At 40.7% G+C, this 18,968-nt stretch overlaps 1 protein-coding gene across 1 annotated transcript; it reads right to left on the bottom strand.

Annotated features, from left to right (window-relative positions):
• Positions 1 to 16,442: 16,442 nt before the first annotated feature.
• LOC104441243 (patatin-like protein 7) lies at positions 16,443 to 18,635 on the bottom strand. The gene is made up of 3 exons (XM_010054283.3): positions 17,506 to 18,635; positions 17,326 to 17,388; positions 16,443 to 17,191 (listed from the first exon to the last, which is right to left on the bottom strand). The coding sequence occupies exons 1-3, from the start codon at positions 18,403 to 18,405 to the stop codon at positions 16,895 to 16,897; spliced, it is 1,260 nt and encodes a 419-aa protein (XP_010052585.2). The 5' UTR covers positions 18,406 to 18,635; the 3' UTR covers positions 16,443 to 16,894.
• Positions 18,636 to 18,968: the final 333 nt, after the last annotated feature.

Below are 18,968 nucleotides of genomic sequence, written 5' to 3'. Positions count from 1 at the left end.
GCTGAAGTTTTCGTGCTTAAGTTGAATGTAAATGGTCTGTAGGATGTGATGATGTTATGGATGTACATATACGTGAGTGTGTGTGTTTCAAGCTATTCCATTTGAAAGGTTGGGTGATTGTGTTGCTGCTTCTGCTTGTGTATATAATTGATAATAGAATTGGGTTGGCGACTTCTCTCGAGACGCTACAATCAATTAACTTGAGTAACTTTAGGGATGATGCGCGTCCAAAGAGGATCGAGGCGTGACATTCCCGCCTGATTGGTATCAAAGAATGGTTATTGCCTAGAGTGATCAGATGTGTTAGTTAGGAATGCTTACGTTATGCATGAGATTGTGGAATAAGTTGTTTTTAGCGCTTTAAAAGAAGTTTAGCCTAGATTTAAGGATACATGGAGGAAGGGCAACTTTAGGGTAAGTTGGTGCTCAAGAAAGGGGGCAGCAGGATCCTAAGTTAGATGAGATTCCATAGGCCCTAGAAGCCATTGGAAACTTGATTAGACAGTAGGCTTAGTAACGGGCTGAAGCTACTATCGTCGCCGCTGCTAATAACAATGCCTCGTTAACTGGAGATGAGAATCAAAGGTTAGTGAAGGAAGTTATGAAATTGAAGCTGCCCTAATTCACTAGAAAGAGCTATCTTGAGGTTACTACAACATGGATTAAGGAGTTGGAAAAGGTCTTCGCATTACGAGGTGCACGAATGAGGAAAATGTGATCTTGGTGGTTTACCAACTATAAAGAAAAGCTAATGACTGGTGGGAGGCCACTCAAGGAAGAGTTTTCCTAAATATATCGTTCTACTTAGGACTTGTTCTTGGAGAAATTCCACAAACAATACTTTTCGAGTGTGTCCGAGACTAGAAGATGGCGAAATTCCTACGTGTCACGCCTTGACTTGTTCTCGAGCGCGCAACACCGCACACCGTCCTTTCACTTATCTCATTCAACTGCAACATCCCAAAAAGCGTTGCCGGCCCATACGTATTATCGCAATTTATACGCAAGTGGAAGCATAACAAATCACCCAAACCATTAAATATTATGAATAGCATAGACATCAACAAACACTTTCACAAATGCATCCATTAACCACTACAAGTAAACTTTAATTACACCCCGAAAGCATAGCCATGCACGCACCCACAAAAGGGTTTAGGATTGGCTTAGCTCCTCTATGCTATGAGGCGACTTTGAAATGGTGGTATCCCCAACATGTCTAAGTTATGATATCACAGCTCAAACTTGGTATCCAACTCTTGATCTAAGTCCACTTCCGAGCTAATCACATTGTCGTTGGGGTTATCCTTGTCCATGGGACCCCAACTAGCACCCTTGAATTCCCCACTTGATGGAAATTGCAGGAAAGGGCCCTAGTGCTCCCCTCTAAATCAAACGTACTAAGCCTCGAACCTATGAGACACCAACTCTTGCTTTGCCCTAACTATTCACATGAGCAGTTATCCTATTTCCTCAAAGGCATCACTTAGAGCACACAAGTCATTCTTAAAACACTTCCCATATGTAAGAGTCAAACATAAGAGCTTGTAATACATTATAGTCATCCACCCATGTCATTTAATGATCCAAATGTAATCATATATCAATCTCAGGCACATTGCTCGCAATAATCAACTCACACGCATGTCTCACACAACTCATATGCATATCCATATCATGCAGGTGTAAGCCATACATCAACCTCATAATATGCATTCAACATTTAGGCACTTTGTAAGTATTGATGTCCCAAGAATGTCATGACATTCTATACTACCACACAATCCTCGAGATCATGATTCCATATTATTACTATGATCATTCTTGATCACGGCCAGCTTGAAAGTTAGCAGTCTTTTGGCATAACGGGACATCATCTCACCCCATCAAGCATAGCATCGTCCCGCATAAACGCATCAAGACGGCATTCCACTAAAGAGTTTCATTCCGAAATTCATTCTCAAATGGCATGCAATTAACTTGGGGGCATCTGAACTTAATTGAGCATCATTCCGTGTAAAACGCATCAAGACGTGTTCACTACCCTACATAAAACTCATCAACGTATCATCATACAAGTCTATTTTCTTTCTTTCTCATAAGCCGATGGAAGGGTGTGTGATTCTCATAGGTATGTGAGAACATGCGTCATATACAATCATGTCATACTTTTTACCACATATCATAGCACACCAATGCATTATTTAAACATACTCACATGTTATCTTTCAACTATATCTAGCATGCATAACAAATAATCACAACCCTCAAATACCATAGATGCTTACTATTTCTCATTCTAAGTCACATAAGCATGTACTATAATCAAATCACACAACCAACAATGCATTTATCAACCCATGGCATATAGGTCACTCATTAAGGTAAGATAAGTCATTGTAATTGATCATAAGTTATCACATACCATCATAACCTATCCAATAACTCATCTTCCAATAATATAATTTACCATAATAAGTGTATCACCCTATTATACTACATCACAACAACTTATCACGCTTCACTTATCATCTCTTCATAACTCATCGTATAATTATTTATAACATATCGAAAACTTATAAGTAAAACTTGATAACCTATCGGTAAAATATGATAACTTATCGACTAAACTTGATAACCTATCAACGAAAACATGACAACGTATTGGCAAAGCTTGATAACCTATCTCAATAATCTATCAATAAGACTCGATAATCTATACTAATAACCTATCAGTATCCAACGATAAATTATTGCATAAAACCCACTTATCATATCATCAAGGTATTGTCGAACCATAATCTAGCCCTAAACTAATCCGTAAGGGCAACAACAATCCTATTCGAGGGCCAGAAAGCCATTCACACCTAAATCCAAGCTTTAACAAGCATTATGAGAGGAGCAACAAGGCTGGACCGCGGTCGAGGTGGCGGCACAATAGGCAGCCAAGTGGCAAACAGTCTTTCGGGTTTCACAAGGGACCAACCAATGAGAGAAAAAGAGGAGAGGGGGTTGCAGCAAGGGACTAATAACAGCTTCCTCGACTCTAAGGCTTTGACATGATCACGAAAAGTTAGTGTGGAACGATGGTTTAGCGGCGACAACGGGTGGACCATCACTGATGAGGAACTGAGAGAAAAAGTGAGGGAAAATACTTGGTATGAAGATGAAAATGGAAGGGATGGTGGTCGACGACTCAAAGGAGAGAGAGAAAGGGGAGATTGAGAGACAACGTGAGGAAATGAGTGAGAGAGAAAGAGAGAGAGAGTGAGTGAGAGGAAGAGAGGCCAGCAATTTGGGGAGGGGAAAAAGGAGGAGAGGGGAAAGATCTAGTCCCAAAAATTCCTTGTACTTCAAATCCTCACAATCTAGTATTTTAGCTTAAAGAGGAAGGCTTATGATGATAGAAATCCAAGGCCATTAATGAGGAGAATTCACACAGGGGTCAATAGGCTTAGGGTAGGCTTAGACTAGGCTAGGTTGTCCATTTTAGTCTTCTTACAAGCTCATTGCCGAGCCTTGCATGCCATTTCCCACCCTACCCCTTTGTCTTTAGTTGAATAAGATGACAATTCCATCATTTCTTGAAGATTTCACACTATTCACCTACTTAGGTGCAATTAATGCCGAGATCTTGCAAAAATTGACTTAATGGGCTTGGAAAGCCCATGGCCCTCCCTTGGGCTGCCCATCATCCCCTTGGGCGTGTGGCCCTTGGGCTGCCCAATGTGGGTGCGGAACCTATTGGGTCGCCCTTCATGGGCTTAGCCCTATTGGGCAATCCAACGTGGGCTTAAGCCCACCCGAGTCAATAGCCTGTTCTTAGCTTTTTGAATTTCTGCGTTACATCGATAAAAATGCAAATTTTTACCCCTAAGATGAGCTTTTTGACATTTTTGCGGTCTATTGATCTCTATTGTGTTCCTGTTCGAAGATTGGTCATTGATGAAATTCCGTTTTGAAAATTAGGGTTGGATCAAGCATTAATTATTTTTCTAAAGTCTTCTCTACAACATATTAGAATTCTATAATTTTTCAAATCCGTTTGATAAGGTAATGGTACTGATTTCAAAACTTGCTCAAAACTATTTTTGTCTTAGAATGGGAGAACCACATACCCAACTTGGAGGGGAAGGAGGTTGCACGCCTAACTTGAGGAAGAAGCCAACCTAGAGTCTTCTTGGCTTGAAGATAAGAATGTATTAAATGCTTTTGGAAGCTAGCTAATTAATGAGCTTAATGAGTTACATGTTCATGTGGTTAACTTGGAAAACAAGTTGTCCAAAGTCCAAGTTTCTTAATGACCAAATTTTAGGTAAATCTTAGGGTATGATGGCCTTAGATTATAGTCTCGATGAACAAGGCAAAAACCAATCCATTAGAAGAAGACATTAGGCATTAAAGAGGTTTATGTGTCCCTTAAGCGCCATAGGCAATAATGAGTCTAGAGTGAGCCTTGGAGGATAAGTAAATAGGTTGACCAATCATAAGCCAACACCAAAAGACCTAGGTGCCAACTCAAGAATATACGTAAGCCAACTCATCATTTTAGCGTAATCATGAATTTGCATAAAAATCTAAGTGGATGAGGCCCATAAATAGGATAAGTTATCCTTACATTTCAAAGCTTAGCTTTTCTCTCATTTCCTTTCCCTTCCTCTCCTCTCTTTTATGCCATTCTCTTCCAAGCCACCCTAAACACTAACCGACCACCAAAGAAGCATCTTGGAGCTAGGTCCAAAAAGTAGCAAGTAGATTTTCCTAACTCTACAATAGGGCAATGTAATGTGCTTATCAATTTTAGGATCATATCATCATTTGTTTGTGTTGGCTTTGTATTGTTATGCTTGTTGTGTTTCTCTTGCCTGTTATTGCATTGAGTAAGTTCATAATCTTGCATGAGTGTTGAGCACACCTAGGTGTCAAGGAATGGTCTTGGTGACTTTGGACGTGTGCTGAGATGGGTGCACGACTTACACTTCATCCTAGGGACAATATTGAGGTGTGTTGTTACTTAGGACAAGTCACGGGTCAATGCCAAAGCTGGAGCAAACAATTCCAAGTCAAGACCACAAGACCAAATTGCATCCGACATGAATTTAACAAAGTATAAGAGTCATTCATTGATTCATTTTGCATGGCACATAAGAGTCATTCATTGATTCACTTTGCATGGCACGCCTTTGGGCCTTTCATCTGGCTAAAAGTTCAAAGATAAAATGAATCAATTGATGCTTGAAATGCATGGACACACAATGGACTTATATGGTGACGCTTGGAGATGCCGGGTCGATGTCTGGGCTAAAGTTTCGAATGCCGTCCCGATATTGAGATCGTGGACAATGCTAACTCGGATGAGACTGATGCCTGGGGGTCGCCCTAGATGCCGTCCTAATAATGTGATCAAGACAATGTCGGTTGATGCTTGGTTGTTACTAGAAGAGTCGATTAATTTTGACTAATATGATACTGAAAAAGAAAAATGAATGTCCACATGTGGTCCATGACTGATACATGTGTAATGCTTGCAAAAGTTGGGTTTGTTTGATATGTATTGTTAAGTTCATATATCAATTTGAGCATATGTTTGAATTGGGTCACTTAGTGCTTGAATGAGTTTCATGAGATGCGAGCATCTCTTTTTATGACTAAATTGATCATAAGCCATGGATCTTTGGAAAGCTTGTTCATATGCACTAACTCATTGTCTTTGATTTTTAAAAGCACATAGACGGTTGAGAGCCTTTCATAAGCATAGGCAAGGCAAAGCATGAAACTTGCTATTGATTTGCCATCAACAAGTGGGTGGTGACCTTGTATTCAACAATCCACGACGAGATGTCCTCCTATAGGAGGATTAGGGATTTCTACTTACTGAGTCATTGACTCACTCTTGTTGTTTTCACAATTTCACGTATGTGATAGGTGAACCTAGGTCAAAGAAGGGAATGGGGGCCGCTTTTGGGAACAACTCGATAGAGGAGTTAGGCTACCCCAGCCTTTTGATTGACTATATATGGAAATGAAAATAAGTAGCTCAGGACTAGGATGGGCATGTAATCAAAATAACTTTTGATATGTGAATATGTATATGAATTATGTTGCTTTTATTTGCTTGGTGTCCATATGTCTTGCCCGACTTTCATGTTTGTTTGTACGAGGATTGCTTATGATCGCTTCCGCATGTTGCCTAGGACATTGATGTTAACCCGCGCGGATCATGCTCTCGTGCCAGAGGTGGGGCGGGAGTGTGACAATTTTAGCTGATTTGTTTTCCCAATGAAAAATCAATTGAAATCTCTAATCAAGGCCAAAGTTGGGGAAATTCACGTCTAGCTTAGAATCTTCAAATTGGCTTGACAATTGCAAGGCTAATGACTTCTTGAACAAATGTCGTGAAGGAAATTTTCCCAAAATGATTAGAAATGATTAAATTTTTATTTTTATCCATCGAACTCGAAACTTCCAATTTGAAGAAAAGTTAATTTCTAATTGATTTTTACAAAATTGATTATTGAAGTTAAACTAAGGTAAAAAAGGAGTTAAATTTTTCAATTTTTTTTTTTCATTTTTTTCATTTTTTTAGCGATGATTGATTTTAGGAATAGACCAAAGAGCCAACTCTAAAGACTTCACTGGATTATTAATGAAATCAATGCCTTCACTTGCACAAACACTCAATAATCAAATAATTCATTCAAGTCAAAGAGCTCATTCAATTAAGGACTGTTTTTAGAGGTAATCTAATCATGTAATTGATGTATTCCAATCCAGCTCTTATTAATGAATTCTACGTTGATTAAGCTTGACTAAGTCGAGACCGACTTCCACTAAGCAAAATGCACAAAGCGGTAAGTTTGTATAATTGGTATATACCAATCAAATCGTAGCTACCAGCCGTTGCATACAAATCACAACACTATTTCTTTATAATTCCAATTTAAATCATAAGTATACATGTAAGTCACCAATAAACAATGAATCAAGCTCCACATTCCATGTAACATGTATAACAAACATAAAAAGTTAAGTTATTGCATTCGCATAACTAACTCCCCTGTAAAAAGGCACATTCATCTCATTCATGTCATTCCCAAAAAAGCTTAAAACAACTAATTCACCTCCTCTTGATTGTTGTAATGATCATTTTACTGAAGGGGGGACATAGTTAAAATGCGACACCCTTAATCTAATCCCAATTTTAAAAACAAGATTCCAATGGTGGCGATTCTTTGAAGCGGGATTACAATGGGGATCGTTAAACCACGAAAGCACTGAAAAATGCCACTTTGGGACAAAAACTCGATTCTTCATTAGTGAAACGCGAAAATTCAGAAAATTTGAAACGGGTCGTGGATGAGGACCCAATGGGCCCACTCCCAAGGTGAGCAGCCTAATGGGCTCACGCTCAAGGTGGCCAGCCCAATGGGCCTCATGCCCAAGGAGAGTCGGCTCAATGGCTCATGGGCCACCTAAACCATTTTTGGTATTTTCCAAGGTCCCTCATCATTGACCATGTGCGTAAACAATAACCAAACCTAGTGAAACTACAATTTACCTCATTTCTACCTTAGGAATAATGGCTGCATTAAATGGAGCTTGGTGAACAAGTTTTCAAGAAGCCATCTTGGCCACTCATTCTTGGCCTAGGAGCAAGGCCTTATCTTGGCCATCCATGGAACTTGGCCATGAACCCTCTCTCTCCTCCCCCTAGTTCACCCACTCTCTCTTCCCCTCACTTCTCTCTCTCTCTCTCTCTCTCTCTCTCTCTCTCTCCCCATTGTAGCTTATCCTCACCCTCTCCATTTCCACCACTTTTGCAAGCCATTTCCCCTCTTTTTCCCTCTAGACTTCACCAACCATCATCCACTGCCCATTTCCACCATCTAGATGCCGTTCCCACATCGTTGTGCTAATCATCAAGCTGAGTTTTCGAGCAAAGAGGAGGTCGTCCAACCTCACCGCTGCCCTCCTTTACCTCCCTCCTCTCTTGGCTTGGACCACCACAAAGTCAATGGCTGTCCGCTCACCGTTGCCACGCCTCACTAACCGCCATTATGAGCCTCCACCGCCCCCATGAGCTGTTGGTTTAAGTCCGAAAATGAGTGGCAATTAGTTTAGTTAATGGAAAGGTTATCATGATAGGTTATCTATATATCCGATAAGCTATCATGATAGGTTATCTAAATATCCGATAGAGTATCGGTATAGGTTATCTAAATATCCAATAGGTTATCACGACAAGTTATTATAATATGTGATGAGCTATCATTACATATTGTATTAATGTGTTATGTAATGTGTGATATGTTGTTGTAATAGGATATGCTAATGTGTGATATGTTGTTGTAATAGGATATGCCAATGTGTGATGCGTTGTAGTTATACGATATTTTAATATGTAATGTATAATTATGTTAACATGCAATATCCTAATTCGTTGCAATAGGCTTCCTTTAGGATATGATGATAACCTATACCGATACTCTATCGGATATTTAGATAGTCTATTGCAATGAGTAGGCTTTCTTTAGGATATGATTTCAAAGAGATTGGTTCCATTGTTGGGTGTTAGGTTTAACTATGGAGCATGCACTTATAAGTTGTTTTAAAAGGAAATTGGTAATTGTTTATGGCACCTCATAATCATAACTAATTATTATGTGTATAAGGATGTGTAGAAAGATGACATATTGAAATGTTTAAGTAAATGCTAATGCATAGTGATATCAGATACAAGCATTACTTGGTTGTATGTGGTAAATGTTGTTACATATTATATAAGCATTACACATTCTCGCATCAATTAATGAGAAAGATAAGAAATAAGCTTGAGTGATAGAATGCTCGTGTGATTACTTAAATATCCTGATGCATATGATTATGTGAGGTGATGGAACTATCTTGATGCGTATGATTATGTGGGACAATGCTCGATTAAGTTCGGATGCCCCCACGTCAGCAGGATGCCATTTACAAATTGATTTCAAAACGAAGCTCCTCAGCGGGAATGTCGTCCTGAGGCATATGCACACGCTAGATGATGCTGTGCCTGATGGGGCAGGACAATGTCTATTTATGCCGGAAGACCACCGACCCTTAAGTTGGCCATGGCCTTAAGTAATTGTAATAATCTGGACACATACATGTGAAACATGCATGAAAATGATATATGATTATGTTTGAATTGTTATATGACATTGATGCATGATCATGAAATATTGCATGTTCGTTTTTCTACCTCATAAGTATGTGATTTATTGTAAGAATTGCCTATATGCTTATATTGTGATGGCATGAGGAAGTGAGTTAACCGTTCATGTTAATAGTTAAGGCTAATCAAGGGCTTTGCTATTGATCTGCCATCGACAAATAACTTGGATGTTTAGGCTAACTCAGAGATGAATTACTTCCCTACGCGAGAATTATGGAACTTATTTACCGAGTTTATCTTACTGTTGTTGTTTAAATGTTTCAAGCCCTACACGTGACTGAATCTTTCCGACACATCCGTTTCAAGGTCCCTGTGGACCAAGGTTTTGAGGTGACAAAATATCTTATTGGAGGGACTGAGGATCGATATGAGCGCTACATCACTACTGCTTGGGTAAATGAGGAGTTAATCAACTTGGTGCCCTACAAATTCAACGCTCGGTACTACTGGGTAGAGAGATGTTGTATGGCCCCCTTAGAGGTTTCAATTGACCCTTAGAGGTGGGATGGACTTAGACGTCCCTGATGGTGATGTCACCGATCCGGACACTAACCAACAACGGTGACTGAACTTTGGATATTTTTTTGGGATTGGCTGGTTATTATCGGCAATTTGTGGAAAGATTCTTAGGAATAGCTACACCTCTGACTATATTACTAAAGAAGGATGTGAAGTTTGAATGGATGGATCGATGCAATAAGAGTTTTCAAGAACTTAAGCATAAATTGATAGCTACCCCAGTGTTAACAATACCGTCTAGTTCTGGAGGATATGAGATCTACAACAACAATTCGTTTAAAGGATTGGGTTACGTTCTAATGCAACATGGACAAGTAATAGCCTATCCGTCTAGGCAATTGAGGCTGTACATGTAGAATTATCCGATGCACGACTTGGAGTTGGCAATAATTATCTTCACCTTGAAGATTTGGAGACATTACTTGTATGGGGAAAAAGTTCACAATCTATACCAACTATCAAAGTCTAAAATACCTATTTTTGCAAAAGGAATTAAACATGAGACGACAGCACTAGATGAAACTCCTTAAGGACTATTGCGATATCTTATATCATCTTGGAAAGGCCAACAAAGTAGCATATGCACTCAGTCGAAAATCAACAATTGCACAAATGATGGTTCGAGAATAGATCCTTCTTGAAGGTGTAAGGGATTCGGATTTCAAGTTTGAGGTAGGCCATATTTCTAGTCTTATGGCTACTCTTCAGATTGAGCTTGAAGTCTAAACCAAGATTAAAAAACATTACAATTGATGGATCCAACTATCCAAAAGATTTTGCAAGTGAGCCCTAAGAAAAGGAAATTAGAATTTTAGGTAACAGACGATGGGATTTTGAGGTTTGGAGGTCAATTATGTGTACTTGACAATACAAAACTCAAGGAGGATATTCCAGCCAATACCCATCCAAGCAACTACAACATCCATGCGGGTAGTACGAATATGTACAAGAACCTCCGACAATACTTAAGGAGCCATATAGGTTGACCAAGTCATCACATTTCATTACAATGCGAAAGGACTATACCCTAGATATGTATGCCAAGTTGTTATGTGAGGCAAATAATTTTGCATGGGGCTCCCATGACAATCACCTCAAATAGGGATCCCAAGTTCACACCTGCATTTTGGAAAAGCTTGCAAATGGCCATGAGAACAAAATTGTCATTTAGCACGACTTATCATTCGCAGATAGATAAACAATCTGAGAGAATGATCCAAACTCTTGAGGATATGTTGCGAGCTTACATCGTGGATTTCAAAGGAGGATGAGAATATCAACTACACCTTGTTGAATTCACATATAACAATAGCTACCAACAAAATATTGAAATGGCATCGTTGGAGGCGCTATACGGACATGCCTATAGGATGCCTATCTATTGGGATGAAGTCGAGGAAATGAAGATTACTGGATGCCTAAATTAGTGCAACAATCCATGGATGCGGTCCAGATCATCAAGGAAAGATTAAAGATAGCCCAAAACCGCCAAAAAAGTTATGCGAACAAGTGACGGAGACTGTTAGAGTTTCAAGTGGGCGATTGCGTCTTCCTTAAAGTGTTTCTAATGAGAGGAACATCTTATTTTGGCAAGAAAGAGAAGCCACACCCTAGCTACCAACAAAATAAGCACTTTGGCCTACCGTTTAGCACTGCCACCCAATTTTGCTCAGGTTCATAATGTGTTTCGCATATCCATGTTAAGGAAATACAAACCAAACCTAACTCATGTGCTAAGCTATGAGAAAATCAAGGTGGATGACAAAGTAACGTATATTGAGCAACTAGTGCGAATCGTGGATAGAAAGGAACTAGTGCTACATAACAAGGTCATTCCCTTAGTCAAAGTAGTCTAGTGATATCATGGCATCAAGAGAGCGACCTGAGAGAATGAGGGCATAATGAGATGCCAATATCTCATTTGTTTGAAGAAGTGGGTAATCCTACAAATTTCGAGGATGAAATTTCTTTAAGGGGGAAGAGTTGTGATACCCTCAATCTGACTCCAATTTTGAGAACAGCATTCCAACGGTGGCAATTCTTCAAAGCAAGATTACAATGGAGATCAGCAAAACCATGAAAGCACTAAAAGGGCCACTTTAGGGCAAAAACTCGATTCTTCATCAATGGAACATGATATTTTAGAAAAGTGGAAACGGGCTGTGAACAAGAACCCATGTGGGCCCAAGCCCATGAGAGGGCCCAATGGGCTCACACCCATGAAGGACGGGCCAATGGGGCCTCCCGCCCAAGGAGGGCCGATCCAATGGCCTAAGGGCCACCTAAACCCTTTTTGGTCTTTTCAAGCCTCATCATCACCCAAGTGCATGAACAGTAACCAGACCTAGCGAAATTACCATTTTGCCATTTTAACCTAATAAAACAAAAACATTTTTGCATGCAGAAGGTGTGGGGTGTTCAAGGGAGTGGATGAGAGAGAAAGTGACATCATTCTAGCCTAATCTACCCCATTTCTAGCTTAGGAATAATGGCTGCATTAAATGGAGCTTGGAGGACAAGTTTTCAAGAAGTCATCTTGGCCACTCATCTTGGCTTGGGGAGCAAGGCCTTATCTTGGCCACCCATGGAACTTGGCCATGAACCCTCTCTCCTCCCCCTAATTCAGCCACTCTCTCTTCCCCTCACTTCTCTCTCTCATTTTCTCTTATTTTCCTTAATCTCTCTCTCTCTCTCTCTCTCTCTCTCTCTCTCTCTCTCTTTCCTTGTAGCCAAACCTCACCCTCTCCATTTCCACCACTTTTGCAAGCCATTTCCTCTCTTTTTCCCTCTAGATCTCACTGGCCATCATCTATTGCCCATTTCCACCATTGAGACACCGTTCCCACACTGCCATTCTAATCATTGAGCTGAGTTTTGGAGCCAAAGGGGAGGCCGTCCAGCCTCACCGCCGCCCTCCTTTCCCTCCCTCCTCTCTTGGCTTGAGCCACTGTGAAGTCAATGGCCGTCCGATCATAATTGTCGTGCCTCACCGCCGCCATTATGAGCTTCCACCACCATCGTGAGCAGTTGGTTTAGGTCCCAAAATGAGTGGTTTTCTAACCCTCATTTAGGGTTTTGATTGCACTTATGATAAAGCTTAACATTAAACTAAGGAAGTGGTGATTAGTTTAGTTAATGTATATAGGTTATCTAAATATCCGATAGGCTATCGTGATAAGTTATCTAAATGTTTGCTAAAGTATTTGGATAGGTTATCTAAATATCCGATAGGTTATCGAGATAAGTTATTATTATCATTACATATTGTATTAATGTGTGATATGTGATACTATGTTATGTAATGTGTGATATATTGTTGTAATAGGATATATTAAGGCATGATGCATTATAGTTATACGATATGTTAATATGTAATGTGTTATGGTAGTATAATATGTGAACATGCAATATCCTAATTTGTTGCAATAGGCTTTCCTTAGGATATGATTTCAAAGAGGTTGGTTGCATTGTTGGGTGTTAGGTTTAACTATGGAGTATGCACCTGTAAGTTGTTTTAGAATGGAAATCAGTAATTGTTTATGGCACCTCATAATCATAACTAATTATTATGTACATAAGGATGTGTGGAAAGATGACATATTGAAATGTTTAAGTAAATGCTAATGTGAAGTGATATGATATGCAACCATGACTTGGTTGTACGTGCTAAATATTGTTTTATATTGTATGAGTATTACATACTCTCGTATCAATTAATGAGAAATATAATAAATGAGCTTCAGTGATAGTATGCTCGTGTGATCATTTAAATACCTCGATACATATAATTATGCGAGGTGATGGAATCGTCTTAATGCATATGATTATGCTGGATGATGCCCGATTAAGTTCGGATGCTCCTATGTCAATAGAATACTATTCGTGGATGGATTTTGGAACGAAACTCTTCAATTAGAATGTCGTCCTAAGGCAAATGCATATCCGGGACGATACCACGCCTGATGGGTCAAGACGATGCCCAGTTATGTCGAATGACCATCAACCCTCAAGTTGGCCGTGGCCTAAAGTGGTCGTAATAATCTGGACACATAAGCGTGAAACATGCATGAGAATGATATGTGACTATATCTAGGTTTTACATGACATTGGTACATGATTATGAGATATTGCACGTTCATATTTCTGCCTCATAAGTATGTGATTTATTGTAAGAATTGCCTATGTGCTTATGTGGTGATGACCTTGAGGAAGTGAGTTAACTGTTTATGCTAATAGTTAACACAAAACAAGGACTTGCTATTGATCTGCCATCGACAAATAACTTGTATGTTTAGGCTGACTCTAAGGTGAATTACTTCCTTACGTGAGGATTAGGGAACTTATTCACCGAGTTTATCTCACTGTTGTTGTTTAAATATTTATGGCCCTAAGCATGACTGAACCTTTCTAACACATTCGTTTCAAGGTCCCCATGGACCAAAGTTTTGAGATGATATGATATCTGATTGTAGGGATTGTGGAACAATACGAACGCTACATCACTACCGTCTAGGTAGACAACGGGGTAACCAACTTGGTGCCCCACAAGTTCATTACCAGGTACTACTAGGCAAGAGAGATGTTATACGGCCCCCTTAGAGGTTTCGATTGACTCTCAGGGGTGGGGACTACAACTACTAGTTGGGACGCCATGGACTTAGACGTCCCTGATGGTGATGTCATCGATTCGAACACTAACTCAGATCAGGGCCCCAAGCCTGAGCCATGGTACTTTGGGGAGCCCATGGGGCATTAGAAGTTAGCGGGATACGTCACTTTTGAGGTCACCCTCTTAGTAGTAGAGGTGCTAGGCCAACCCCAAACCTAGGTGGAAGTGTGTGGCTGGCGAAGCTTTTGGTCGTAGATTAAATTAGCCTGTAATAGTTCGCATATGTTCAAAAATAAATGAAGTGTGTTTTTTATGTAGATAAATGTTTGCACTATCCCCGTTTCATTTTGATTTGGTTGGGTGATTTGTTTTTATTTCCGTTTGCACATAATTAAACAATAATAGCGATGGTTCAGTGACGCCTCCTAAGGGGTCACAATCAAATGGCCTAAGTAAACGAGGGTTGTCACATACCTAGGGGTCGGGGCGTGACAAAAACAAAAAATCTATTTGCCGATACTCAATTAATTCTATAATGCTTGAAAAAAAGTTGCTACTGTTTGTATGTTTGTTTTCAAGAACCCATGTAGCATTTTTAGTTTAGAAGAGTTCTACACCATGGTATGTTTTTGTTATTTCCCATGAACTTTTAGCGGAATAAAACAAAAGAGACTCATTGTATTGTATTTTAAGACTTCATACATGAATCATTGATGTGATAGCACATCTGGATAATGTATACTCTCAAATAGTTTTCTTTCCACGAGTTAGGGATTATTTGGTAACACTTCTTAGAACAACTGATTCTACTCTTTTGTTCTCCAGAATAAAAAAAGGAACAAAAATTTGTTTGATAAATTTTTTGTTCCGGGGAATAAAAATCTATTCTTTTATTCTTGAGAATAGATTTGGAACAAAATTAAGAAATAGAAAAGAGTTGTTTTTTATTCTCAGGAATATTTTATCGAATCAAATCTAATTTCTCTTATTTTCTCTTTTCTTTTTTTCTTTTCTCCTTCTCTCTTCTTCTTCTTCCTCCCAGCGGGTCACCGATGATTGCTGACCGCTATCATCCCAATGGCAATTGGCTGGGCGAGGTCCAACAAGGTAGCCAGAGGCTTGCCTAGCCATCGCAAGGCTTAGCCTTGCCTAATTGAGCAAGGCTTGCCTAGATCGGCGAGCTCATCAAATCTCGTCCAGTTAGTCACTAGCCAGCTAGTTGCCCACCATGATAGTGGCTAGCGAGTGGCCACAAAGAAGGAAAAAGAGAAAAGAGAAAAGAGAAAACTAAGAAAAATATAAAGAAAGTATAAAAATATAAAAATAAAAATAAAAATCCTACTAATCACATTTCTATCCCAAGAATAAAAATTTTAGATAGTTACCAAATGTCTTCTAAAACTCAGAAATTGTTCCCGGGAACATAATAAAAAAAAAAAATCATTGCTGAGCAAAAATTGTTCCTAATAATGAAATGATAACCAAACGCGCTCTTAGAGGTTTGGATCTCGTGAGCCTAGGAAGTGAAGTTTGAGCTGATCCACAATGAAGGAGGCTTATGTTGACTAGTTGGCCATCTCTAGAAGACCTCTCCGGAGGTGAGTCTACGACTTTAGCGCATAGGGATTGGTCAATATGTGGCAAGGTGTGGCGCGGCTGGCTACCATAGGAGATAATTACTTAGCAGTCCCAACTTACCTTTGTTTTCAGAAGGGAAAAGAAAGAAAGATAATACCATTAAAAACCCCAAATTGGTATACTTGTAACAAATTTACCTTTTATTAGTTTTCATTAAATTTTACCATTAAATTATTGAGTTAAATGACATGTGACAGTTGGCGAGTGTACCAATTTGAGATTTTACCTACATGTGTACTAGTTTGTGATTTTTCGTGAAATTAATTCAATTTAATTTGTCATAAATATACCATTTTTGAGGTTTTTTGTGTTTAAAAATTTGTTTTTATAAGATTGTTATAAGTGTACTAATTTGATATTTTTTATGATAAAAAATTAGGATTAATTTAGAACAAGTGTACTGATTTGAAATTTTTCTTAGGGTTAATCCAAAAGAAAAAAAAAAAAAAAGCTTCACACATATTTTTGGCATGAGTATCTTTGCTTCTTCTCATTTATGAGGACCTTACGAAGAATATCGAAGGCTAACACGAAATAACACTAGTGCTTCTAAATTTACTTGGAATGTCATCCGTAAGTCAAAGCTCAACGCCAGGATCCATATCGACTGTCCCAATACAAGTTGGGGGCACAAACGAAAAAACAAAAGAAAAACTCTAATCTCCTTGGCCACTGAACTCATAACCGAGCCTTCACCTGATTAAATTAGTTTAACCAAACGAAGTTGACTGGGTGCCAAAGTCACCCCTGCTTAACGAATTGCTCCAGCTCAAACTCGGGGGCGCGATTTCTATTCACCGCCATCAAGCCGCTACAGATGAATCGATTCGACAATACAAATTCTACCAAAAGCCTTATCCGTGAGCACATTCGCCAGCCTCCCCCGCCCATGCTTTTCTTAGCTTCTTCCCGATCTACACTGAAGACGAAATAGAGAGAGAAGTGGCAGACGATGTTCTCGGCGAATGAGGGGAGCTCCGCTTCAGAACGACCGTCGGCAGTATGCTGGTTTTCCTCCTCTCTTCCTCCTTGAGGATTTCTCCGGAAAATAGCTCCAGTCTGTCTATGTTGGTACTCTCCCCTATCTTCTTCCCTTGGAATAGTACCGACTCTACATGCCTCTGCGCTAACATCTCCTCTGTGCTTTCCAATATGTCTCTGGTCTTCTGATAATTGGCGAGGCCTTGCCTTCTTGCGGCGACACCATTCGCCTGCAACAACATGCATCCCCGTTCATCAGACACTGAACAATGTCGGAAACGCGTAATTGGAGGAGAGTTATGGAAAGAAAGAAAGAAAGAAGCAGGCGAGATTTTCTTCTTCCTTTTGTGTGTGTAGAACCCACCTGAATGCGGACGTAATTGTGCTTTCCTGATTCACCAAATGCCATGGACACAGCTTGATCCACCTGATCATTTGAATAACACGAACTCAGATGCGTTAGACGTACCATGGCCAAAGCTCCATCCAGTTACATTATGAATAAATCAAGAAGGAACAAAATCGAACACGAATGAAAACGTACCATGGCAGAAGCTCCATCTTCAGTGATCCGAGCGAGCCCTGACCAGCTCGGGTCTTCAAAATCCGACCCGCCATTCCCCAGGGAGAGCACCAGCAAGTCCTCCGGGCCGTTACAAAACGGGAACTCCTGCTTATTATTCAACACGTGCGTGATGGCCGCGGCCGTCGGATTGTTCATCGCCACCCGCCCATTGATTGCCACTATTCTCGTCCTCCCGTCGACTGACCTTAGCTCCAACGGCCTCTCTGCCATCGTCGCGGCGCACACGTCCCTCAGCTTGAAATCATAGCCGTCCATCTCGAGTGCGTCCGCGCGTGAGAACACAAAGGGTGCGTGGGACTCGAGGTCGTAGCAAGGGATCAGAACCGGCTTGACCGTGTCTCGCATCGTAAGCTCGTCCGCGAACGCCTCTCTCAGCAGTTTCTTCTCGGCCCTGCCCGCCGGCCACCGACGCCGGAATATCCGCCAGCAGGACGCCTTCCGGCAGCGGACGAGGAACCCCAGAGCCTCCTCCGCCGTGATCGTGGGACTGCCTTCTCTGGCATCCTTCCGACGCATGAAGAGCAGCGTGGCCAGGATCCCGCCGGCGCCGGAACCGGTAGCAACATCGAAGAAGTCGGCGATACGAGCATTCGGATTGCCGGACCTCCGGCGGAGGGACGCCTCGAGGTGGACGAGGGACTTTGCGGCAAGGACTCCATCGGTGGCGCCGCCGCCGTCAATGGAGAGGATCCTGACTTTGCCGGCGGCGAGCTTGCCAGGTTGGGGTTTTGGGACGGCGAAGTTGGGGGTGTCGTAGCCGAACAGGAACTTGTTCTCGAGGATCGAGAAGATTTCGTTGGTGAGCTTGTCGACATCGAAAGCCGGGTCGCGTACTGGAGATTTTGGAAGTGCCGCCATTTTTGTGTTTTTTAGCTGGAAGCTAATTTGCAGTGGTGTGTAAGAGAGAGGGAGAGAGGGAGAGATTTGTTGACGAGGAAAAGCAGCGAGAATGAGAGAGGGAGAGATTTGTTGACGAGGAAAAGCAGCGAGAATGGGTGGCGATTTAAAGAGGCCTGCTGGTGAAATGAGGAGAGCTGACCACGAGAGCGAGCGAGCGAGCGACCCACGGTCATTTCGCTTGGCGATTAATCGGCGATTCCGCCTGCCCATTTTGTAACTTCCTCCCGCCCATAGCGTAACTGCTTTTTGCCATTTCCCAGTTTCTTATTTTTCATATGATTCTTTTTATTAAAAAAAAAAAATCCAAGAGCCCACGGTACTAGCAAACCATAAAGATGGTTATTCTCTTTGATTGCCAACATTCCTTTACTCTCTTTAACAATTCAAGGGTTGCTTTCTCATAAATAATCTTACTTTTCCGTTTTCATTTGATTCACTTGGGTGATATCTTGATTGATTTGCAATTACCTTCGACTGAAGTGACCACAAAAGGCTGTGGCAAATTGCTCTTGTTGTGAGAC

Source organism: Eucalyptus grandis, chromosome 4 (genome assembly GCF_016545825.1).
Source record: "Eucalyptus grandis isolate ANBG69807.140 chromosome 4, ASM1654582v1, whole genome shotgun sequence".
Classification (NCBI taxonomy): Eukaryota; Viridiplantae; Streptophyta; class Magnoliopsida; order Myrtales; family Myrtaceae; genus Eucalyptus; species Eucalyptus grandis.
This window is presented reverse-complemented; position numbering and strand designations above follow the sequence as displayed.